The 26,092-nt window shown below is 41.8% G+C and overlaps 1 protein-coding gene across 1 annotated transcript in view; it reads left to right on the top strand.

Annotated features, from left to right (window-relative positions):
• The window catches only part of WDR27 (WD repeat domain 27), a 118,049-nt gene that overhangs the window by 5,100 nt on the left and 86,857 nt on the right, over positions 1 to 26,092 (top strand). The window contains 2 exon segments of the mRNA XM_058435695.1: positions 8,896 to 9,091; positions 22,800 to 22,941. Of these exon segments, the coding sequence (XP_058291678.1) occupies positions 8,896 to 9,091; positions 22,800 to 22,941 (338 nt within the window).

Raw genomic sequence — 26,092 nt, 5'->3', positions numbered from 1 at the left:
TTATTATAATGTTGGAATAAAGAGTAATTGCTACAAACTAATTATTAATGATATTCATATATAATCATATCTAAGATCTATATCTGGTATAACTATTCTTGTTTTATATTTTATTATACTGGAACAGCTCGTGTCCTCGGTCTCTTGCCTTGGCACCTGAGTGGCTTGCTGCCCACACTGTCTTTATTTTGGAAATAATTCCAGTGATATCAGATGCTGGGTGTCAGGAGATAGTTTTTTGTTATTTTTGCTTTTGTTTGTTTTTGAGACAGGGTCTCGCTCTGTTGCGCAGGCTGGAGTGCAGTGGCACAGTCTTGGCTCACCACAACCTCCGCCTCCCAGGTTCAAGTGATTCTCCCGCCTCAGCCTTCCAAGTAGCTGGAACTACAGGCACGCGCCACCATGCCCGGCTAATTTTTGTATTTTTAGTAGAGATGGGGCTTCACTATGTTGGCCTGGCTGGTTCTTGAACTTCTGACCTCGTGATTCACCTGCCTCAGCATCCCAAAGTGCTGGGAATACAGGCGTGAGCCACTGTGCCCGGCGTCTGCTTTTGTTTTCAAGACATGAAGGGGTCCTGTGCTTCAGGCATGGAAGAGGTCTTCAGGTCTTTGGATTGTCTTTCTCCTATGACCCTGGGCTCTCTGACCCCACACCTTTCACCAAACCCATTTCAATCGGACAGCTTTTTATACGTATGCAGGCATACGTATGTGTGTGCACGTTTGGGTGCATGTGTGGGATTCTTTGTGTGCATGTGTGTATACAGGTGTGAGATTTTGTGTGTGTGCATGCATGTGTGTATGTGATCTCATGCTTCACAACTGCCCGTACCTTAACTTCTTCCTCGTAACCTTCACTGCGCCATTCTTCCCAAGATCTCCTAGTACCATCTCAACCCTTGGGTCACCCTGGACTCTTGCTGTCGATTGCTTGTTCTAGTCTTACTTCAGGATTCAGTCCCATTAGGACACAGATCGCTGTGTAGACGTATGCAGGGAATCGTCATTTCATTTCTACAGTTTTCATTTTGTAGGCACTTGTATTCGTTTGTTAATTCTGCTGTGACAAACTAATGCAGATTTGGTGGTTTAAAACACTGCAAATGGATTATCTTACGGTTCTGGAGGTCACAAATCCAAAATGGGTCTCAAACTGCTAAAATCAGGATGGCATTGGGGCTGGCTCCTTCCAGAGTCTTCGGGTGAAAACTCCTTTCTGTGCCTTTTCCAACTTCTAGAGGCCATCACAGGCCTCAGCTCCTGGCTCCTTTTTCTGTCTTGAGAGCCGGTAATCACAGCAGGTTGAGTCCTTCTCACAGTGCATCATGATCCCAACTCTTCTCTCTCTAGCTTAGTTAAGGAAAGTATTTAAATTGAACATACCCAGAGAATCCAGGATAATCTCTCTTCTGAAGCCCATCTGATTAGTAACCTCAATTCCCTTGGCTGTGTAGCCTAATGTTTGCAGAGGTTCTGGGGTTCAGCATGCGGACATCTTAGGGAGAGTGTTATTCTTTCACCACTGTGCCCTGGAGTATTTAGACTCCTCACCATTCAACTCATAGGTACTATTTTATGTAATTGGTGCAAAAGGGCAATGCTGGGTGCTCTGTAATCATTTAGAAATGAGAGAAACAAGATGGCTTTCTGAGTGTTACCCTCTAAAATGGACACACTGTGTGTTAGAGAAGCGATGTCTGTTTCTTCCACAGTTACTTGAAAGAAATTTTGGTGCAACGCCTAGAGGAAGCCACAGTTGACGTTTCAGCATTTGACATAACGTATCCAAAACAGAATCTATGCTTCTTTCCTGCCAAACCTGTTCTTCCCCAGCTCAGTAAGTGGGGTCTCTTGTTGTTCAGGCTGGAAAGCTAGGAACCACTCCTGATTCCTCAAATTCCTCTTCAGCAACCAACCCGTACTGGCTTCCATTGGTCCTGGCTCAGAAATAACATGTGGTGTCCATTTGTTTAAACCCTGCTCTTAGGCTCCAGCACCAATGATCTTTTGAAAAATAGAAGTTTTAAATTTGTAAATATTTATTCCATTAAAATTTTTGTTTATCCTTCTTGATATTTTTGTACATCTAAGCATTACTATTTTTGTTGTCTCAGCATCCACATCCTCTTTGGGCAAAAGCACCTGGATTTCCTCTGGGGTACCACCCTTCTCCCTCTGCTGGCTGGGACTCAGTGGAGAGGTCTGTGTCCCAGGCCTGACTTCTTGGCATCATTTCATCCTTCTGATTACATGATTAATTCAAACATGGAAAGTGTCTCAGACTGGCCCAAACTCATGACAAATGTTCAAGGATCAATGGAAAGAGATGCTTTCTTCCCCAGCACCCTGCAACATGGGAGGCCACACTCAGGTGCTGCTGGCCATCTTTTTGCCACCACATAGGAACAGATAGTGAGCAGCACCTAGACAGGTGGAGCTGAGGGTTGGGGAGGCCAGGGGGCCGTCCTGATGGTGTCAATGAAGCTGCTGTAGCCAGTCATGTGCTAACTTTTTAATTACACATTAAACTCCTTTTCTCTCCATTGGATTAGGTTGAGCTTGCTTTCTCTTCTGAGACACGAAGTAAACTTATTTTTCAATGTCATTTTTTAAAACATCTGCATTGTATTCCACTCAATGTAAGAACTGTTGCTACGTTTCATATTATAATCGATGTTATGATGGACAGCCTTGAAGAAATACATTTTTGGGAAGGTTAGAATGATTTTCTTTTTATAAATTTATAAAAGTAGAATTTTTGATTGCCAGATAGTTAAGTTTATGTTAGTTTATTCTCTTACCAGCAGTGTATGTGGAAATGTTTCTGTGTGTGTGCATTGATGATTTATTTATTTATTTATTTATTTGAGATGGAGTTTCGCTCTTGTCGCCCAGGCTGGAATGCAACAGCACAATCTCAGCTCGCTGCATCCACAGCCTCCCACGTTCAAACGATGATGCTCCTGCCTCAGCCTCCCGATTAGCTGGGATTAGAGGTGCCTGCCACCACGCCCGGCTAATTTTTGTATTTTTAGTAGAGAGGGGGTTTCACCATGTTGGTCAGGATGGTCTCAAACTCCTGACCTTGTGATCTGCCCACCTCGGCCTCCCAAAGTGCTGGGATTACAGATGTGAGCCACTGCACCCGGCCTGACTGTTACATTTAACAAGGCACAAGTACATGTTAATTTTATTTGTTCTACAGTGTAGTTTAAGTCCATTCTTTCTTTGTTAACTTTCTGTTTTGATGACCTTTCTAGTGCTGTCAGTGGAGTATTGAAATTCCCCAGTATTATTGTGTTGCTATGCCATTTCTTAGGTCTAGTCATAATTGTTTTATGAAGTTGGGAGCTTCTGTGTTAGGTGTGTATATATTTAGGATTGTGATATTTTCCTATTGGACTAATCCTTTTATCATTGTATAATGTCCCTCTTTGTCTTTTTTTTTAAACTGTTGTTGCTTTCAAGTCTATTTGTTTTGTCTTATGTAAGAATAGCTTCTCCTGCTTGCTTGTTGTTTCCATTTCTGTGGAATATCTTTTTCCTCTCTTAAGTTTATGTGAGTTCCTATGTGTTACACGAGTCTCTTGAAGACACCAGTTACTTGATTGGTATATTTTTATCCATGGTGCCATTTTGTATCTTTCGAGTGGAGCACTTAGACCATTTACATTCAGCGTTAGTATAGAGATGTGGGGTACTGCTCTATTCATTATGTTAGTTCTTGCCTAAATACCCTTTTTTCATTGCATTATTGTTTATAGGGCCTGTGAGATTTACGTTTTAAGGAGGTTCTTTTTTGGTGTATTTCAAGGTTTTGTTTCAAGATTTAGAACTCCTTTTACCATTTCTTGTAGTGCTGGCTTGGTAGTGACAAATTCTCTCAGCATTTGTTTGTCTAAAAAAGATTTCATCTTTCCTTCATTTGTGAAGCTTAGTTTTGCTGGATACAAAATTCTTAGCTGACAATCATTTTGTTTAAGGAGGCTAGGCCGGGCGCGGTGGCTCACGCTTGTAATCCCAGCACTTTGGGAGGCCGAGGCGGGCGGATCACGAGGTCAGGAGATCGAGACCATAAAAAACAAAAATTACCGGGCTGGTGGCGGGCCTGTATCCCACTACTCAGAGAGGCTGAGGCAGGAGAAGGCTGAACCGGAGGCGGACAAAAAAAAAAAAAAAAAAAAAAAAAGGAGGCTAAAGATATGACCCCGATCCCTTCTGGCTTGTAAATTTTCTGCTGAGAAGTCAGCTGTTAATCTGATAGGTTTTCCTTTATATGTTACCTGAGGCTTTTGTCTCACAGCTCTAAAGATTCTTTGATTCTTCCTGACTTTAGATAACCAGATGACTATACCTAGGTCATGATCCTTTTGTGATGAATTTCTCAGGAGTTCTTTGAGAGAGTATCAGCTGCTATGTTAGAAGGGGTATATAAGCTTTCCCTAAGTTGGCCAGGGAGGCATTCTGGTTTCTCAGGTGATGGGCAGGGCTATAGGGTTCCCAAGAGTTTATGTCTTTTGTGTTTGGCTACCAGGGTGGGTAGAGAAAAACCATCAGATGGGGGCAGGGTTAGGTGGGTCTGGGCTCAGAGTCTCCCTGGGCAGGGCTTGCTGCAGCTGCTGTGGGAGATGTGGGGGTGGTTCTTGGGCCAATGGAGTTACGTTCCAGAGGGGATTATGGCTGTGTCTGCTGCATCACATAGGTTGCCAGGGAAGTGGGGGAAAGCCGGTAGTGAAAGGCCTCACCCAGCTCCCACGCAGTTTGTGAGGCTGGTCTCGCTCCCACAGTGCCCAGCTAACAGTGCCAGGTTTAGATGCAGACAACCTGTGTGTGGGACTCAGCCCTGCCCCAGGCCATAAGTTCTGTGCTGAGAAAGCGAGCATGGCTGGCTTTCAGGTCTTGCCCCTCCCCATCTGCCCACAATGTTGGCAGCTCCTGTGCTCATTATCTGCAGCAGTTCCCTTTTACCCACTCCTGATTCAGCTCAAGGAAGTTCATGCCCAGTCTAAATTATCACATAATTCAATTGGAAACTTCTTTCACCACCTATGACCTCTCCCTAATTCCTCTGGCTGTCTTTTCTGAGGGAGTACCCCTGTGAGATACAGTTAGGGATGGCTTCCCTGGACTCGAGCTGGAGACTGGGAGTGCCTACAAGGCTCTTCTCACTGCTGCTTCTACTTTTATATTTTGCTTGGCTGCCTAAATATGCTTCAGCTCTAGGTAAGGTTACATCCTTCTCCTGTGATACGGATTTTTAGATTCCCCAGTGGGGGTGCATGTTTGGAGGCAGTTTTCCCCCTCTCACGTTTTGGGAACTCACAGTTTTTTGCCTGTCTCGTGGAATTTGCAGTGGCCTGCTGCTGCTTTCAAAGGATCTGTGAATTCTTTCAGTTTTTTTGGTACATTCCTGCAGTGCTTCTTGGAACAAAACCTCACAGTATGAGTCTCCACATGTCTTTCAGTCCATCCTAGTGGGAGATGCACTTTAGTCCTGCCTCCTGTCTGCCATCTTCTTGCCTAACCACTTTAAAGGGTTATTGTAAGAATAATATAATCTATGTACTCATACATAGAAACCTGCTTTTTAATGCCTACAAAAGTGGTTTGTAAACTGCAAATTGGCATACAAGTACTATTATTTGTAAAATGTGCTGCTGAATTCTATGGGAATTACAGAAGAGAATAAGATAATTATACTGCAACAAAAGTTTATGTTGAAGAAAAAGATGGAACTCAATCACAATTTGATGAGTGTATTATTAGCATTTTTGAAACAACTATAATTTTTTATGTATTCTTCGTCTGTCTCCCAAGATGTTTTATGCTTTGGGAAGCAGTGGATCTGGTGACAGCAGCTTCATATTGTCCCCTCAGGACACATCTGCCCAGCACCTACTGCCGTGCTCAAGTTACAGGAGTCTACAGAGTAACCATGGTAGCTTTGGATGCTGTAACTATTTTCATATGACACTCAAAGTATCTTTGCAAATATTAAAAAAAAGAGATAAAAATTGTGAATTGGAGACAGATGTGCTTTAAAATAACGTACACATGCGTTTATTTTGTTTTTCTCCAAATATTGAGAATTTTCAAGCCTTTAAAAATTACCTTTTTTTAAAATTTTATTTTATTTTATTTTTTTGAGATGGAGTCTCGCTCTGTTGCCCAGGCTGGAATGCAGTGGCGCGATCTTGGCTCGCTGCAAGCTCCGCCTCCTGAGTTCACACCATTCTCCTGCCTCAGCCTCCTGAGTAGCTGGGACCACAGGTGCCCGCCACCACGCCCAGCTAATTTTTTGTATTTTTAGTAGAGATGGGGTTTCATGGTGTTACCCAGGATGGTCTCGATCTTCTGACCTTGTGATCTGCCTGCCTCGGCCTCCCAAAGTGCTGGGATTACAGGTGTGAGCCACCGCGCCCGGCCAAAAATCACCTTTTATTTATTATAACACAGAGCATTTGCTTAAGGGCAATCATAGAGTGTAAAGTCTCTAATTGTATTTTGAGAACATTTATCAATTACATTATCACCTTCCTGATACCTTGGCCTTATGAATATTAAAACAAGGTTTCTAATTGAGACCTGTATTGAAAATGTTTGCTAGCCTTTTTTGAAGTATTTTTTTTTTGAGACAGAGTTTCGCTCTGTCGCCCAGGCTGGAGTGCGGTGGCCTGATCTCCACTCACTGCAAGCTCTGCCTCCTGGGTTCACGCCATTCTCCTGCCTCAGCCTCCTGAGTAGCTGGGACCATAGGCGCCCGCCACCACGCCCTGCTAATTTTTTGTATTTTTAGTAGAGACGGGGTTTCACCGTGTTAGCCAGGATGGTCTCGATCTCCTGACCTTGTGATCCTCCCGCCTCGGCCTCCCAAAGTGCTGGGATTACAGGCATGAGCCACCGTGCCCAGCCTCTTTTGAAGTATTTTCAAAAGATGATCTCAAGTGGTCCATTGTCCTTTGCCTCACTTCTCTTGTGAAATTCTGCTCCCCCCTACACACAGGAAATTGTTATTGCTGCCCTGCCCGCAGCACAGAGGTGGTGCTGAGCAGTCATACTTTGCCCTGGAATGTCAGACTTCTCAGTCAGGGGGCTGGCAGGCAGGCAGCGGAAGGTCCTACTGATGAGTAGCACCTGACAGTGCTCTTTCTTTCTCTGCAATTCCTGTCTGACCAAGGGTCCTTCAGACAGAGGATTCCATCCTAGCAGTCCGGCCATGGATCCATGTCCTGCTGCCTCCTAAGGGCAAAATAGTTTAGATGGTGTGAAGTGCTGGGAAGGAGGTGGATGGGGTAGGGGGGCATGGATGGGAGCCAGCTCTCAGGGGCCTCTGCTGAGACCTGGAGAATGGGAAGAGCTCCCAAGGTGCAGAGGTGAGGAGAAATGGAACATGAAGATAAAGTGTGCATCCTGAGGCAATAAAAGCCCTGCTGTGTTGTAAGAGCTGGAAGAAAGAGTGAATAGAACGAGTAGCAGTGGAGGGAGGAGCCGGTGAAGAGGAAGAGACAGGCAGAGGCTGGGTTAGCAGAATCTCTCAGGGCCAGCACGAGGAGCACATGAGTGGATTTTTTGAATCCATGTGACCAGTGTGAGGGCTGCATGGTTGGATCCTCTGAATCCACATGACCAGCATGAGGGCCGCATGGGTGGATCCTCTGAATCCACGTGACCAGCGTGAGGGCCGCGTGGGTGGATCCTCTGAACCCACGTGACCAGCGTGGGGGCCGCGTGGGTGGATCCTCTGAACCCACGTGACCAGCGTGGGGGGCCGCGTGGGTGGATCCTCTGAACCCACGTGACCAGCGTGAGGGCCTCGTGGGTGGATCCTCTGAATCCACGTGACCAGCATGAAGGCTGCGTGGGTGGATCCTCTGACTCCACATGACCAGTGTGAGGGCCTCATGGGTGGGCCTTTGAATACCCATAGCCTGCATGACCCCACTGGATGTTTGGGTGCTTGCCCATCACTTTCTAAGCAGGTCTGTTGTCTGTGCCTTCAGGTGCATCTATTGCCGGCCGGCAGTGGAGTGTGGGGTACAACAGAATCAAGGATAACCCCAGTGCCATTCCCACATGTTTCTGGAAGTGATTATGCTGTGAAGTTAAGTGTAAAGTTGGATGAAGACCTGAAACTTTTTATTTTTGTCAGTGTTTCATTAGTTTATGCTTTATGAAACATAGCCAGTGAATCACTGATTATAGAACCTGTGGTAGCTTAACTGTGATTACATAGAGTGTTGTGAAATTGTTGAATAAAGCTCAGGTTAGTTATGGGCGATGTGGGTTCCAATTGCAGTTTCCTAACAACTGATTTGCTGTGGTCAATTCAGAAAATAACTTTGTGTCTTAGTCATTTCAGTAAACAACGTTTAGAATGCTAAGTGCCAGCGCTGCACCCATGCCACGTGGATCATTGTTTAGTCTTTGCCCATCAGTAACTGTTCTCATTTGACAGTCATGGAAGCTGCTCGAGAAGGCCTAAGCAGGATCTGTTGAGTGGGAATAGTGGTATTTGAGTCAAGATTTGCTTAACTGGAAAGCCCGTGAGAGGAATGGGGCAGTTGTTGAGTGGGAATAGTGGCATTTGAGTCAAGGTTTGCTTAACTGGAAAACCCATGAGAGGAATGGGGGCAGTTGTGAGTGGGAATAGTGGTATTTGAGTCAAGGTTTGCTTAACTGGAAAGCCCATGAGAGGAATGGAGCAGTTGAGAATGTGGAAGCTCCAGAGTTTTCAGCAATTTCTTTTTTTTTCTTGGGGTGAGGAGAGGTGAATAAGTAGGTATGATGTGGTATGTGTGTGTGGTCAAACTAGTAACTATCAATAGGTAATAGACTTTTTTTCTATATTAAATATGATATCTATAGTCATCTTATATGTACTTTTTGTTTTCAGATTGAAGATGGAAAATCCCCAAGACATTTTCTCAAGTAATGGTGGCTGTCTAAGTGATATAGTTATAGAAAAATACCTGTTTGAATCCAAGGAGTCTGTGTCTCATGTTCAGCTTGCTTGCAGCATGCAGGACTGTGCCTTCCCTTTGGATGGGACTGAACTTTGTATATGGAACGCTAAGGATCTTTCTCATCAGGTATTGAACAAGTTATATAACCAGTGTCATGAAGGGCTTGCCCTTGTCTCTCCATGTCATTGATGCTGTTCAGACAGCATTACCGTCTATATCCAGTGTCATGAAGGGCTTGCCCTTGTCTCTCCATGTCTTTGATGCTGTTCAGACAGCATTACCGTCTGTGGATTCAGCTACCAACTATGGGAGAAAAATATTGATAAAAACATTATTTTATTTATTTTATTTTTATGTATTTTATAATATTTTTATATTTAGAACACAAGTGATCTGGAATTAATTTAAAAAGTTTCTTCAGTAAGAAACTGATTGAAAAGGTTTGTTTTAATGTAATCAAGTCTCCTACATTCGAATGTTTAGATTGACCTTTCTCACTTTTTCAGTGAAGTATAAACTACTTAGAAAAAAAAATTTCCACATAATAAGTGCATGTTGCAATGACTATAACTAAATGAATATGCCCAGGTAACCACCCCTAGGTCATGCCTCTTCTCCATCATTGCCCACTTCTCTCCTCCCCAAAAGGCAACACTATCTTGACTTCTAATATCACAGGTTAGTTTTGCTTATGATGAACTTTATATAAATGTGATTATACATTACGTACTTTTTTATGCTGGTTTCTTTAATCAACATGTTTATGAGATTCATCCATGTTGTTCATTTTCATTGCTATACAGTATTAGGATTTATTAGGTACCACTATGCCCTTTTTGAAAGGCTAAAATAAAAACACATTTTTATTATAGAGTAATAAGTAGAATTACATTCTACTTATGTAAATAGACCACACTTTATCTATTTTTATTATAGAATAATAAGTAGAATTACGTTCTACTTATATAAACAGACCAAACTTTATCCATGCTTCTGTTGGTAGACATTTGTTGTATTTCAGTTTTTTGGCTGCTAGATTCTTTCATACGTCTTTTGGTGCACACATAATTGCTGAGTTGTAAAGGATACATAAGCAGTTGACTCTTGAACAACATGGGTTTGAACTGTGCTAGTTCACTTATACATGGATTTTTTTCAACCCAATGTGGGTCAAAACTATAGAATTTTCAGGATATGAAAACTACATATTTGGAGGGGCACCTTTTCATATATGTGGAGTCCACACAGCCACCTGTGGGATGTGGGTGTACACAGATTTTGGTTTATGTGGGGTTCCTGGAATCAATCCCTCATGATAGTGAGGGATGTCTATATTCAGTAGATAATGCCAAGAAGATTTCCAAATTGGTTATACCAATCTGTATTTCTTCTAATGGTGTGTGACTTTCAGTTGAACCATATCTTCACCTAAGCTTGTTTATTTTAGCCTTTCAAAAAGGGCATAGTGGTACCTAATTATAATTAGTAATTCCATGATTATTAAAGAGGTTTAGCACATTTTTGCACATTTATTGGCCATTTAGATATTCTTTTTTGTGATATATGTTTTCAAATCTCTTGCCATTTTTTTCTATTGGATTATCTGTCTTTTTTCCATTGATTTGAAGGAGTTCTTTATATTATAAATACAGGCTTTCTGTCCCTTTAGTTTGCATTTTCTAGAGTTTTATGTACACAGAATCATATAGCAATTTAATTTTTATTGACATGTAATAGCTGTACATATTTTGGGGGTATATGTAATATTTTGATACAAGTATACAATGTGTTCTGATCAAATCAGGATAATTGGGATGGCCATCACCTCAAACATTTATCTTTTTATTGTGTTGGTAACATAGTTTTTTTCTTCTGGCTGTTTTGAATTATATAATAAGTTATTACTAACTGTAATTTTCCTACTATACTATTGAATACCAGAACTTATTCTTACTATCTAACTGTATTTTTTATCCCTTCTCTCACTTCTTTTCATTCTCCCCTGTTCCCTTCCTAGCCTCTGGTAACCACCATTCTACTCCCCACTTCCACAAGGTCCACTTTTTAATTCCACATATCAGTAAGAACATGTGATATTTGTCTTTCTGTGCCTGGCTTATTTCATTTAACGTAATGACCTCCAGTTCCATCCATGTTGCTGCAAATGACAGGATTTCAGTCTTTTTATGGCAGAATAGTATTCCATTGTGTATATGTACCACATTTCTTTATCCATTTATCTGTGGATGGACACTTAGGTTGATTCCATATCTTGGCTGTTGTGATAGTGCTGCAGTAAATATGGGAGTGCATTATTATATAATGTAATTACTTGTCTCTTTGTATAGCTTTTAACTTGATGTCCGTTTTATCTGATGTAAGTATAGCTACTCCTGCTTGCTTTTGGTTTCCATTTGTGTGAAATATATTTTTCCATCCCTTCACTTTAAGACTATGTGTGTAATGAGTTTCTTGTAGTCCACATATAGTTGGGTCATATTTTTCTGTTTATTCAGCCAGTCTATATCTTCTAATAGGGAATGTTATTTATTTACATTCAGGGTTATTGATAGGTAAGGACTCATTCCTATCATTTTACTGATTGTTTTATAGTTGTGTATCTTTTGTTCCTTACTTCTTCTTTTACTGTTTATTTTTTCAGTTGGGTGGTTTTCTATAGATTTGATTCCTTTGTCTTTCTCCTTTGTGTATTGGTTCTACCAGGGAGTTTTATAGTTTTCCATGTTTTCATGATGGTGGTTATCATCATTCTACTTCCAGGTAAAAGACTCCCTTGAGCATTTCTTATAAGACCAGTCTAGTGGTGATGAATTTGTTGAGTTTTCTTTGTCTCTGAAGATTTAATTTGTCCTTCATTTCTTAAAAATAGCTTTGCTGGGTATAATATTCTTGGCTGGAAGTTTATTTTCTTTCAATACTTTGAATATAGCAACCAATTCTCTCCTGAACTGTAAGGTTTCTGCTGAAAAATATGCCTAGTCAAATAGAGGTTCCTTTATGTGTGACTTGATGCTTTACTCTTGCTGCTTTAATTTTTTCTTTGTCTTTGGGTTTTGACAATTTGACTGTTACGTACCTTTAAAAGGACCTATTGGGATTGAAACTATTTGGTTATTCGAGCTTCCTGGACCTGGATTTCCGTCTCTTTCCCAAGATTTGAGGCATTCTCTGCTATGATTTATTAAATATGTTTTCCTCACCTTCTTCTTTATCTTCTTCTGCTAGAATGCCCATATTATGAATATTTATTTGCTTAATGATGTCTCATAAATCACATAGGCTTTATTCTTTTTTATTCTCTATTCTTTTTTTTGTCTGCTGGTATTATTTCAAAAGTCCTGTCTTCAAGTTCAGAAATTCTTTCTTCAGCTTGATCAAGCCTAGTTGCTTAATCTAGTTGTTAAAGCTCTCAATTATGTTTTTAAGTTTTATTGACTGAATTCTTTAACTCTAGGATTTCTCTTTGGTTCTTTTTAAAACAATATATATTTCTTTGTTGAATTTCTCATTCAAATCATGGGTTGTTTCCTGATTTTGTTGAATTGTCTATCTGTATTCTCTTGAATCTCAATGAATTTCCTTAAAATTATTATTTTGAATTCTTTTTCCAACATTTCATATATTTTCTTATGATTGGTGTCTGTTACTGGAAAATTATTGTTTTCCTTTGGAGGTGACTTTTTTTTGTTGTTTGTTTTTGGCTTTTTTTTTCTTTGATTTTCACGGTTGATATGTCCTGACATTGATTTAAGAGCATCTGATGGGAAAGTTGCACCTTCCAATTATATGGAGCACGTTTCATAGGGATTTATTTGTATGAATGTGTCCTGGGGTGTCAGTTTAGTGGGGTCTTTTGGTCTTGGTTCTAGGTGGATGTAGTAGTGTAGTATCCGTGTGGTTTCTTCTGTTGTAATCCACACTAGTGACATTTATGAGTTTCTCAATGGCCTTGACTAAGAGAATTTGTGGTGATGGTTGTGTAGCTTTGCCAAGGATGGGTTCACCTGGTATTACTCAGGTTGGGGGTACACATGTACACATAGGGTCAGCCAACTTGGGGTCTGGCTTGCTGGGGTTGGGGCCACAGGGATGTTATTGTGGCCAGGAGCATGGGCACATGGTTGCTTGGCCAGCATAGGGACATATCTGCTGGGGCAGCTCCTGGGGCTGTTTCTCCAGCATTGGACATAGGCACAAGGCTGCTCAGCTGGCTGCGGGAATGCCCATTAGGGATGGCCCACAGAGCTGTTTCTCTGGCTTTGTAAGTGGGCACACAGCTGCTGGGTTTGTCTGAGAGCATATCTGCTGGGGGAAACCCACAGGGCTGCTTCTCAGTCCCAGGACATAGTCACACAGCTTATTGGCTGGCCTCAGTTCAAGTCTGCTAGGGTGTCCAGTGAGGCCGTTCCTCTGGCTTGGGATGTGGGCACATGGCTGCTTGGCTGACCTGGGGGCATGTCTCCTGGGTGTGGACACAGGGCTGTTGTAGGCCCAGGACATGGGAACAGGGCTGCTTAGCTCGCTTGGTGGTGTGCCTCCAAAGGCAACCCATGGGTCTTTTTGTTGAGTCTGAGACATGGGCACATAGCTGTTTGTTGGGCCTGGGAGCATGCTTACCATGGGCAGCCTGTGAGACTGTTTGTCAGGCCTTTATTGGAGACTCGGGGACATTGGACAGCCCAGAAGTATTTCTTCTTGGGGCAGGGGTGCCATCAGGCTCAAGGCCAAATGAAGTGGTAGCCAAGCCCCTTGGAGGACTGGGCCATTTCTGAGCTTGAAGCTGAGAGCACGCTTAGTGTATCAGCCACCTAGGTGTGGGTCTGAACTCTCAAAATGGCCTTCTAGGATCTTGGCTCCACTGGGGTTTCACAACTTCTACCTGAATTCTGAGGCTCCTGTAGAGAGACTTTGGACCATGAATGGGTGCAGAATTTTTGTTATTGTCAGGGGATATGAGTGGGTTAGCTTCTATTTCACCAGCTTGGTGATGTCTGATATTTACTCATTTTGTCTGGCCTTCTTCACTCAGGATAATTGAGATCCATGTTATTGCATTCAGTAGTTCATTCTTCTTTATTATTGAGTAATATTCATTGTATGGATATATTATACTTTATACATTCTCCTGTTGGTGGGAATTTAGGTTATTTTTAGTTTTTGACTATTGCAAGTAACACTATTAGGAATAATTGTGTTTGTGTCTTTTGTTTTATAAATGTCAGTTAGGTTGAGGTGGCTAATAGTGTTCTTCAAGTCTTCTGCATTCTTGATGATTTCATGTCTAGTTGTTCAATCAGTTATTGAAAGAGGCATATTGAATCTATGACTCTGTGAACTTATCTATCTTCCAGTAGTTTTTACTTTATGTATTTTGAAACTCTGTTATTAAGCACATATGTGTTTAGTATATTTTATGTCCTCTTGAACTGACTTCATTTATTATAAAGTGATACTGTTTTTTGATCCCTGGTAATATTCTTGCTCTGAGATCTTCTTTGGCTGCTTTCTATTTTCATTAATGTTAGCATTGTATATCTTTCATTTCCTCTCTCACAACCTTTATGTTTTTGTTGTCATGCATTTTACTTTTGCATATGCTACAAACCTGACAATCCATTATTACTTTTGTTAAACATTCAGGGATCTTTTAGAGATATTTAAACAATAAGAAAAATATCTTCTTTTTTCTTTTGGGATGGAGTCTTGCTCTGTCGCCCAGGCTGGAGTGCAGTGGTGCAATCTCAGCTCACTGCAACCTCCACCTCCCGGGTTCAAGCGATTCTCTTGCCTCCGCCTCCTGAATAGCTGGGACCACAGGTGTGTGCCAGCATGCCTGGCTAATTTTTTTTTTTTTTTTTTTTTTGTAGTTTTAGTAGAGACAGGGTTTCACCATGTTTGCTAGGATGGTCTTGATCTCCTAACCTCGTGATACACCCTCCTCAGCCTCCCAAAGTACTTGGATTACAGGCGTGAGCCACTGCACTTGGCCTTTTCTTTTTTAATTTTAAGGCTCTTAAATTTAAGAAAGAAAAATATCTTGCACATCTACCCACGTAATTATATTTTTGGTGCTCTTCATTCCTTTGTGTACATGCATGTTTCCATCTGTTAGCATTTTCCTTCTGCCTGAAGTATTTTATTTAACATATGTTTCAGTGCAAATATGGTGATAAATTATTTCAGCCTTTGTGTGTTTAAAAAAGTTTTTATTTTGCCTTGTTTTTGAAAGGCATTTATATTGAGTAGAGAATGCTAGTTTGACAGATTTTTCTTCAGGTTTTTAATATGTTGCTTTTCTATCATTTCAATGAGAATTCTGTTATTATCTTTATCTTTGTTCTCATGTATACAATCGGTTATTTTTGTCTGGCTGCCTTTAAAACTTTCTATATGACCAATTTTGAACAATTTGATCATGCTATGTTTTGGTGTATTTTTCTTCATATTTCTTACTCTTGTATGTATTAGGCCATTTTTGCATTGCTATAAAGAAATACCTGAGACTGGATAATTTATAAAGAAAAGAAATTTAATTGGCTCATGGTTCTGCAGACTGTACAAGCATGGCACCAACGTCTGCTTTGCTTTTAATTAGGACTGCAGGAACCTGACAGTCATGGCAGAAGGTGAAGGGGGAGCAGGTACTTCACAGGGTGAAAACAGGAACAAGTGGTCAGGAAGAGGTGCCATACATTTTTAAATGACCAGATTTCATGAGAACTCACTCACTGTGGTGAGGACAGCATTAAGCCATGAGGGATCAGCTGGCATGACCCAAACACCTCCCACCAGACCCCACTGGGGATTACATCTCCACGTGAGATTTGCAGGGGACATGCAAACTATATCATTCTACCCCTGGTCCCCTAAATCTCATGTCTTTCTCACATTGCAAAATACAATCATGTCTTTCCAACAGTCCCCCAAAGTCTTGTCGACGAAAAGAGTCAAATTCTGTAAAATATTTTAAGAGATTTATTTTGAGCCAAGTATGAGTGACCATGGCCTGTGACATAGCCCTCAGGAGGTCCTGAGAACATGAGCCCAAGGTGGTCAGGGCACAGCTTCATTTTATATATTTCAGGGAGGCATGAGACATCAATCAAATACACTTAGGAAATACATTGATTTCATTCAGAAAGGCGAGACCACTCAAAGCAGGGGCTTCCAGGCTATAGGTAAATTTAAACATTTTCTGGTTGACAATTGGTTGAGTTTATCTAAAGGTCTGAGATCGATAGAAAGGAATGTTCAGGTTAAGGTAAAGGATTGTGGAGACCAAGTTTTACTGTGCAGAGTAAGCTCTCAGATAGCAGACTTCAGAGAGAGCAGGTTGTAAATTGTTTCTTTTTGGACTTAAAAGGATGCCTGGCTCTTAGTTGATTATCTCCTGGCTCTGGAAAGGAAGGAAGGAAAACAAAGGGGAAAGGGGTTTCTCTACCGAATGTGGATTTTTACCACAAGAGACTTTGCAGGACAATTTCAAGGTATGGCAAGGAAATATATTTTGAGGTAAAACATTTTGATTTTCTTCCTTGTTATGCCAGAGTCAGATTGGAAAGTAAGCCACGATAGAAAGGGTCAAATAAAACTCATCTGATGAGAATTTATGGTTGGTAGGACATGACTCCCCAGACCCCTTAGAAAGGAATTTGGGCAAGATAAAAAAAAATCAGAGCTTAATCCTCATCCTTAATTGGTTCCAGCATCAACTCAATCAAAAGTCCCAAGTCCTAAGTCCAAAGTTTATTCTGAGACAAGGCAAGTTCCTTCCACCTATGAGCCTGTAAAATAAAAAAACAAATTATTTACTCCCAATATACAAAGGGATTATAGGCATTGGGTAAATACTCCCATTTCCAAAGGGAAAAACTGGCCAAAAGAGAGGGGCTATAGGCCCCATGCAAGTCTGAAACCCAGCAGGACCGTCATTAAATCATAAAGCTCCAAAATTATTTCCATTGACTCTGTGTCCCACATCCAGGGCACGCTGGTGCAAAGGGTGGACTCCCAAGGCCTGGGGCAGCTCTGTCCCTGTGGCTTTGCAAGGTTCAGCTCTTGTGGCTGCTTTCACTGGTGGTTGAGTACCTGCAGCTATTCTAGGAGCAGGGCGCAAGCTGCTGGAATATCTGCCATTCTAGGGTCTGGATGATGGTGCCCCTCTTCTCACAGCTCTAGTAGGCAGTGCCTCAGTGGGGACTCTGTGTGGGGGCTCCAACTCCACATTTCCCCTTGACACTGCCCTAGTAGAAGCTCTCTGTGAAGGCTCCACTCCTGCAGCAGGCTTCTGCCTTGGCACCCAGGCATTCTCACAAATCCTCTGAAACCTAGCTGGAGGCTGCTAAGCCTCCTTTACTCTTGTACTCTGTGCACCCACAGGCTTAATACCACATGGAAACCACCAAGGCCTGTGGCTTGCACCCTCTGAAAGAGCAGCCCAAGCTGTATCTGGGGTCCTCTGAGCTGAGGCCAGAGCTGGAGAGGGGAGCAGTGTCCTGAGGCTGTGTGAGGCAGCAGGCCCTGGCCGGCAAAACCATTCTTTCCTCCTGGGCTTCAGGGCCTGTAATAGGAGGGACTGCCTTGGAGATATCTGGAATGTCTTGGAGGCCTTTCCCATTGCCTTGGCTATCAGCCTTTGGTTCTTTTTTTAGTTATACAAATATCTTAAGTAAATGGTTGCTCCACAGCCTGCTTGAATTCCTCTCACCAAAAACACTTTCTTTTTGCCACATGGCTGGGCTGCAAATTTTCTGAACTTTTATGCTCTGCTTTCCTTTTAAATATAAATTCCAACTTTACGACATTTCTTTGCTCCTGTATATGATTGTAGGTTGTTAGAAGCAGCCAGGAGCCATCTTACATGCTTTGCTGATAAGAAATTTCTTCCTTCAGGTACCCTAGGCCATCACTCTCAAGTTTAAGCTTCCACAGAGCCCTAGGGCATGAACAGAATGCAGCCAAGCTCTTTGCTGTGGCATAACAAGAGTGACCTTTGCTCCAGTTCCCAGCAAGTTCATTTCCATCTGAGACTTCCTCAGCCTAGACTTCACTGTCTTTACCACTATCAGTGTTTTGGTCACAGCCATTTAACTGGTCTCTAAGAAGTTCCAAAGTTTCCCTCAGCGTCTTGTCTTCTTCTGAGCCCTCCAAACTCTTCTAACTTCTGCTGGTTACTCAGGTCCAAAGCCACTTCCACATTTTTAGGTATCTTTATAGCAATGCCCCACTTCTTGGTACCGATTTTCTGTATTAGGCCTTTCATGAATTGCTATGTCAATGAAAGCATCAAAGTCTGTAAAATATTTGAAGAGATTTATTCAGAGTCAAATACGAGCGACCAGTGGCCCGAGGCACAGTCTTGAGGTCCTGAGAACATGTGCCTAATGGTCAGGCTACAGCTTGGATTTATACAATTTAAGGAGACATAAGACATCAATCAATACATGTAATATGTACATTGCTTAGGTCCAGAAAGGTGGGACAGTTCAAAGTGGGGGCTTCCAGGTCATAGGTGGATTCAATAATTTTCTAAATTGCAATTGGTTGAAAGTGTTATTATTTAAAGACCTAGACTCAACAGAAGGAATGTCTGGGTTAACATAAGGGATTGTGGAGACCAAGGTCCCCAATATACATAAGAAGCCTCCAGGTGGCAGGCTTCAGAGAGAATAGATTGTAAATATTTATTAGACTTAAAAAGTGCCAGAGTCTTAGTGGATACTCTTCTGGATCGGGAAAAAGGCCTACAAAGGAAAGGGGATCTTCTGCAGAATGTAGATTTCCCCCACAAGAGACAGCTTCACAGGCCTATGTCAAGATATGGTAAAGAAACATAATTGGAGTTAACATATTTTAATTCCCTTCTTTATCTGTCATGTGATGTTATGCCAGAGTTAGGTTGGAAGGTAAGCTACGTTATATAGGGTTAAATAAAACCCTCTGATGAGACTTTATGGTTTTTAGTTTGTGAATCCTTAAGCCTCTTAGATAGGAATTTGGACAGAAGAAAAAGGTCAGAGTTTAGTCCCGAGGTATAACGAAATACCTGAGACTGGGTAATTTATACAGAAAAGAGATTTAATTGGCTCATGGTTCTGCAGGCTGTACAAGTGAGGACTAAACTCTGATTTTTTATCTTGCCCAAATTCCTACCTAAGGGGCCTAGGGAGTCATGCCCTACAAACCATAAATTCTGATTAGATGGGTTTTATTTGACCCTGTATATCATGACTGACTTTTCAATCTGACTCTGGCATAACATTATGAGATAAGGAAAAAATATTCAACCCCAAAATATATTTCCTTGCCATACCTTGAAATTGCCCTGCAGAGTCTCTTGTGGGAAAAATCCATATTCTATAGAGAATCCCCTTTCCCCTTTGTTTTCCTTCATTCCTTCCCAGATCCAGGAGATAATCAAGTAAGAGCCAGGTACCCTTTTATGTCCGATAAGAAAAATTTTACAGCCTGCTCTCTCTCAAGTCTATCTGAGAGCTTCCTCTGCACAATAAAACATGGTATCCACAATCCTTTATCTTAATCTGAACATTCCTTTCTGTTGATCTCAGATCTTTAGATAAACTCAACCGTCAACCAGTAAATGTTTAAATTTACCTATAGCCTGGAAGCCCCAGCTTTTGAGTTGTCCCGCCTTTCTGAACGAAACCAATGTATTTCTTAAGTGTATGTGATTGACGTCTCATGCCTCCCTAAAGTACATAAAACCAAGCTGTACCTCAACCACGTTGGGTGCATGTTCTCCGGACCTCCTGAGGGCTGTGTCATGGACCATGGTCACTCATATTTGGCTCAGAATAAATCTCTTGAAACATTTTACAGAGTTTGACTCTTTCGTTGACACAAGCATGGCACCAACAAATGCTTGGCTTCTGGTGAGGGCCTCAGGAACCTTACAATCATGGTGGAAGGCAAAGGGGAAACAGGCATGTCATATGGCAAAAACAGGAGCAAGGGGTGGGGGGAGGTACCACACACTTTTAAATGACCAGATCTCAGAACTCACCATGGTGAGGATGGCACCACGCCATGAGGGATCTGCCCCCATGACCCATACACCTCCCAGTAGGCCCTACCGCCAACACTGGGGATTACATTTCAACATGGGATTTGGAGGGTGTCAGGCCTCTGAGCCCAAGCTAAGCCATCGCATCCCCTGTGACCTGCATGTACACATCCAGGTGGCCGGTCCCTGCCTTAACTGATGACATTGTCTTGTGAAATTCCTTCTCCTGGCTCATCCTGGCTCAAAACCTCCCCCACTGAGTACCTTGTGACCCCCACTCCTGCCCACCAGAGAACAACCCCCTTTTTTCCTTTACGTACCCAAATCCTATAAAACCCCACTCCGTCTCCCTTCGCTGACTCTCTTTTCGGACTCAGCCCACCTGTACCTAGGTGATTAAAAGCTCTATTGCTCACACAAAGCCTGTTTGGTGGTCTCTTCACCTGGACGCACATGAAAGAGGGGACATCCAGACTTTATCACTGGGGTTCTACGGGTTTACGGTTTTCATAAAAATTTGGAAAATTTTCAGCCATTATTTCTTCAAACATTCCCCCTCCCAAATGTTGTGAACCCTGCTTACATGTATGTCAGGTCATGTGCAGTTTCCCACAGCTCACTGATACTCTTTCATAGTTATGAATGTATTTTTTTCTCTCTTTCATTTTTATATAACTTCTGTTGCTTTGTCTTTAAATTTACCAATATTTTCCTCAGCAACATCTAATATGCGGTTAATCCCACTAAGTGTTTTTTAAAATTTTATCTAATTCTAGTTTTCATCTCCAGAAGTTAGGTTTGGGACTTTTAAATATCTTCTATGCCTCTACTTAACTTTTGAACATATGAAAAATGTTTTAATAATGGTTTGAATGTTCTTGTCTAGTAATTCTAACATTTGGATCAGTTTTAGTTTGGTTTCAAGTCTATCTGGATGACTTGTAGGCATTGCATTTCTCTATTCTTTATTTTTCTTTGCTTTTGACTAAATGGTCTTGTCTCCTTGAATACTTGGTTGTTTTTTAGATTGCTGGATTTTGTATATGAAAAAAAAGTATAGCTGATTTGATACTCTGGATTCTTACATTCTTCCAAATCAAATTTATGTTAGCTTCTGGTAGCCAGTCATGCTCAGGGCACTGGCAGTCCTAGATTACCCTAAGCCGGTCAGGTGTTAAGACAATTCATAGCTGGGTGTCAGTTCTTATGAGGGTCGTTTTATTTACAGTTCATCTTTACTCCTTGGATTTTGTCTTTTTTGGGGTTCCCATTCTAAGCCTAGGGGGTTTAGCAGCATGCCCATCCCTCTCACCTTAGTAGATTGTATTCTAGGCAGACATTTACTAAAATCCATTCATATTTCTTTATGGGAAAAAATTGTAGAGTTCTCAACATTAAGGCAATCAGCTGTATCACAAAATTACTTTGTAAGGTGACCGAAATCTTTGCCCTTCTCCCAATATGATAGTTCTGTTTGTGTCCCTGAAGATGACTCATTTAATTACACCATTTTTGTGCCCTTATTGGATCTCAGCACCTCAGCTGCCTTTAGTGGAATTGTCAGAAAATTGTCTTTATAGTTGATATCTTTATGGGATAAGTGACCCCAGCATCTGGGGTCACTTCCCTCAGTTTTTTTCTTCCCTATAATCTTGTTATCATAATTCTTCAACGACTGGGTTGCTTTCTGATGCCTTCAAAATGTGTGTCTCTCTGTGTGTATACGTATATGTGTGTATGTTTGTATATATATGTGTGTGTATATATAGATACATTTAATTTTGTCCAGTTTTTCTTGTAATTCTCATCAGTAGGGTTGGTACTGATGAGGTGACGTATCCTGCCTTTACTAGAAGTGGAATTCTCCAGTGATATTTCTAATATTAAACTGCCTGTTGTCTATTTAACATCACCTCGTAAGCATCTCAACTTACTACGGACCCCCAGTCCCATCCCATTTTCCCTTTGTTCTTGAGACATCATTCACCCAGGCTTTTAACGTCAAACCCTATCCCTTTGCTTTTGTTTTTCCCTCCATCCCTCCATATCCATTGGTCATGGAATCTTCAGTCATCATCTTCTCTCCTTCTCCATCGTCACTACCTTAGTCCAGGTCTTTATTGGCTTTCCCTTGAGTGTTTTCATGCATTCCTGTCTGTCTCTCCAGCCCAGTGTACCCCAACACTCATCTGCTCCATACTTGTATTGATGTTTTATTCCTGGAAAACAAATCTAGTCACTGTATTATTCTGACTGTGCATTTTTTGTTGGATTTTAATTTCCTAGAGTGCTATCAACACTCCTTGTGTAGTTGCCAAGGTCCCCACACCTGGGCCTCACCTTTCTCCAGCCTCCTCTCTCTCCTTGGCTTGTCCCAGCAGTTTCTTACCCATGTCTTGTTTTCCCGGGGACCTCAGTGCTCCCCTCCTCTTGTCCACCCCTCATTCTTCAGTTTTCAGCTCAGCTGTTACCTCTTCTGGCAGGTAGTGGAGACATGTTCTATATTTGGTTAACTAATAAGTGATAAAGAAATGGAAGAACAAGGTAACCCATCCCTCACACATCCCTTTATTAGTGTGTGTGACAGTGAATAGCAGTGAAATGGTTAACTTGAGAGAATAATTTAGTAGTACATAGCAGGGATTTTAACAAATGAATTAACAATGAATATATAAGATAAATGTATTTGAAAAACTCAATCTTTTAATTTCTTAGGTTTGAAGTTATGTTGTTATACTCTTATTTTTAAATGTCTATAATCTGTGTTTTATTTTTGTTACATTTTCCCAGCTTCTAATCCTACTAGGACACCATCAGCCAGTTACTGCTATAGCTTTTGGAAATAAAGTGAACCCACTTCTAATCTGCTCGGCATCACTGGATTATGTTATAATGTGGAACCTGGATGAATGTAGAGAGAAAGTACTTCAAGGTAAATGAAAATCTAAAACATGTTTTTAAAAACCTAAAAAAGGAATAACTCATCCTTCAGTATATTTGGTACCACCTGAGGGGTGTTTCCCTTGGGTAACACCAATCCCTCGGGGGGATTTGGGATAATTTTGTATTCCCTTTACCTGAAACCAGGCATGCAAGCAGGGTGCTTTATATGGGAAGGACCCTGGGCCATTGGGACTCACTGACCTTTGCTGTGTGTTATGCTGATCTTACAGACTCATTGGTTTTGATCTTATGTCCCTTTTTATTTTAAGAACTGTCCATTTTGTATCAACCTGAAAACATGTAGGAAAGTTGAAATATTCTCTTCTGGCACAGCAAGGTGTCTTGAGCACCTGTAATATTTCAGGCTGGAGACACAGTGGTGAATAGGAAGGGCTTGGTCCCAAATCCTGTGGAGTCACAGCTCAGAGTTTGAGAGAGACACTGTGTAAGCCAGCGACTGAGTGGCTGTGAATTGTGAGTGTGCAGAGGAGAAGGCAGATGAGGCCAGGGCAGCGTGCACATGCGTGGGAGCACTTTGAGAAGCAGGATCTCAGGGAGGGGCATGTGGGCTGAGGGTGAGGGTGAGAAGGGACGAATGTGCCAAGGCCTTGGGAAGAGTGAGAACCTGCCTGTGTGCTTGGAGCATGCTGATGTTAGGAGAGTGTCATCTGAGGAAGTCGAAAAGTTAGGTGGGGACCACATGAAGGAATTTGAGTTTTGTGCAATTATATAGAGAAGTTAGAGGATTACATTAAAACATAAATGCAAAGAGACTATAAATCTATGTATTCTATGTAGGGACATGAATACGTGTGTCTCTCTAGGCTCCGGGTGCCTGTGGGACATGAGCATGTGTCTCTCTCTAGACTAGGTGGCTGTGGGACATGAGCACATGTGTCTCTCACAGGCTCTGGGTGGAGTATATCTGCATTTTGCTGGTGGTAGGTCCATAGTGCACACTAGGACCAGATGACCTTGCCCGCCATTTTTTCCTTCACTTTTGCGGATTTGCATGACGGGCTCTGCATCAGGCTGCAGCTGCTGCACATGTTGTCCGGGTCTTGGGAACCTCCTGGCTGCTTGTGGGTGTCCTGACATTGCTTAGTCCCTGGAGGCCTGGGTTGGATAGGCCCCTACACCTTTCCTTCCAACCAGTGTTAGCTGAACCTAGACATGAGGGTGGACATGGGGTTGGATGTGGGTGAGAAGCATCGAAACATGCAGTTTGATGTGCGTGACTCTCACTGCACGGGTACTGCAGCCTCCAGAGAAAGGCATCTTCCTGTTTCGATGCTGAGATTCTCTGCAGGAAGTGCTGCATTCCCCAGGTTTTCAGAAGACTTCTGTATATCCAGTATTTTTGATATTCTTAAAGAATCAAAATCACATCAAAGCTCATTGTCATTCTCTCAGTAATTTTAGAATAGAGGGTTACATTCTCAGTACTTTTCTCAGATTAATGTAATGCTGAATGCATTTGGTAAACTGGCACTAATGGTGAAACTTACTCTAGGGCTGGTCCCTCGAGGGACTGTCATGGGCTCGCTTTTGGGAAAGGTGCTGTGTTTACAGTTGAGCCCAGATGATCATGTTGTTGCCGCGTGTGCTGGAAACAAAATATTCACGCTGGATATTGAGGTAAGATTGAAATTCACACGCGGGTTTCACGGAAGGGCTTAGCTGATGGGGCTTCCCAGGTTCTGGGACCTTGCCCAGCGGTCTTTTCTTTTTTTCTGTACTCGTTTTTTTTAAGCTGTATCTGCAATTTAGTTTGCTTTTATAAAATCATATCTTTATCTTGCAATTGGAAAACCACTGGTATCAGATAGTAATATTTATATAAATATTAAAACTCTATGGAATCTGGGTATCAGGTATGACTTTAGAGAAACATGTTCTGCAAAACTTTTATTTCTCAGATATTCCCTGATTGTAGGCATCCTTCCTAGCATAGCGCTTTTGTTTATATCTTCTATCAAAATGTTCTTTTCATCAGGAATCAGACTTTTCGCAGCCATTTCATCACCAGGGTTAGTTTAAGGAAATGTGTCACCTCTTCCTGCCTGTGTGATTTCAACCTCGTGTGTGACTAGAACAGTCAGCTGCCCCATTGCAGTGTTAGAAAGCAGTGTTACAAATCAGGAAGTGGAAATCTAAGGGAACACGAAGGAGGACTTCTGTTTTCTCTGAATTGTTGCTCTGCCCAAGCCTGATTTTGGAGAGGACCCCAGGCCTGGGGTCGTTTTGTCAACATGGCCGACAAAGCTGTTTGCCCGCATTGCTTTTCTTTTGATAGCCACTTAATAAACATAGGCGAGGAAGGATGTTAGGCATGGAATATTAATTGGTTCTCATGGGCCTCGTGTGTAATAGGCATTTTGGGAGTGAAGACATTTGTGTCTTCAAACTATTTTTGGACTAATTATGAAATTAAGGCTCATAAATTTAAAAAGTTCACATCATGAGTTAAGCCACAGAGAGATGATGGGAAGTATCTAGGAGTTAGGTAAAGGGCTTCACACTATTTCTAGTCTGTCTGTGAAAGCTTTCTGGATATGTTGGTGTTTGAGCTGTAAGTATTTCATGTTTTGTTGTAAACATTCTGTGATAGATAGATTAACATTAGGCCCCCCCACCATTTACAACAAAACTACCATTAATGTGCAAAGAATTAACATTGTTGTGTCAGGAAAAGGAAAACCAAAGTGAATTAGGAAGAAGCAGAAAACTGTTAGTGTTTGAAGGAAGATACTGGGTCCCAGATGGAGAGAACAATCAGCCTGGGGTCAGGTCGGAGCCACACCCCTGAGTCGGGCACACAGCAGGTGAGTAAGCAGGTGCCTGCTGCAGATGCTGTGCATTCCGTGAGATCCTCCCCACGCTTCCTTAGCAGCAGGCGTGTCAACTGAAAGACACTTCACTCAGGGAGAATGACTTTCAGACATGGGGAATGGTTGCCACGTGAGTCCATGAAGAACTCACATTCTTTTAACAGCATACTCAGCAAGTCAACAGTTTATACTATTTGATTTGAAAGACTTCAAATGAATACTGAGCACTTTCTGGTAAAAGGCACTTTTTAATCAACATAAAATGTCAAAAGGAAATAACAAATATTTTTCAGGATATAATGCTATTCA

Source organism: Hylobates moloch, unplaced genomic scaffold, assembly GCF_009828535.3.
Source record: "Hylobates moloch isolate HMO894 unplaced genomic scaffold, HMol_V3 SCAFFOLD_2, whole genome shotgun sequence".
Taxonomy (NCBI): domain Eukaryota; kingdom Metazoa; phylum Chordata; class Mammalia; order Primates; family Hylobatidae; genus Hylobates; species Hylobates moloch.
Note: the sequence above shows the minus strand (reverse complement) of the source record. Positions and strands in the feature narration are given on the sequence as shown.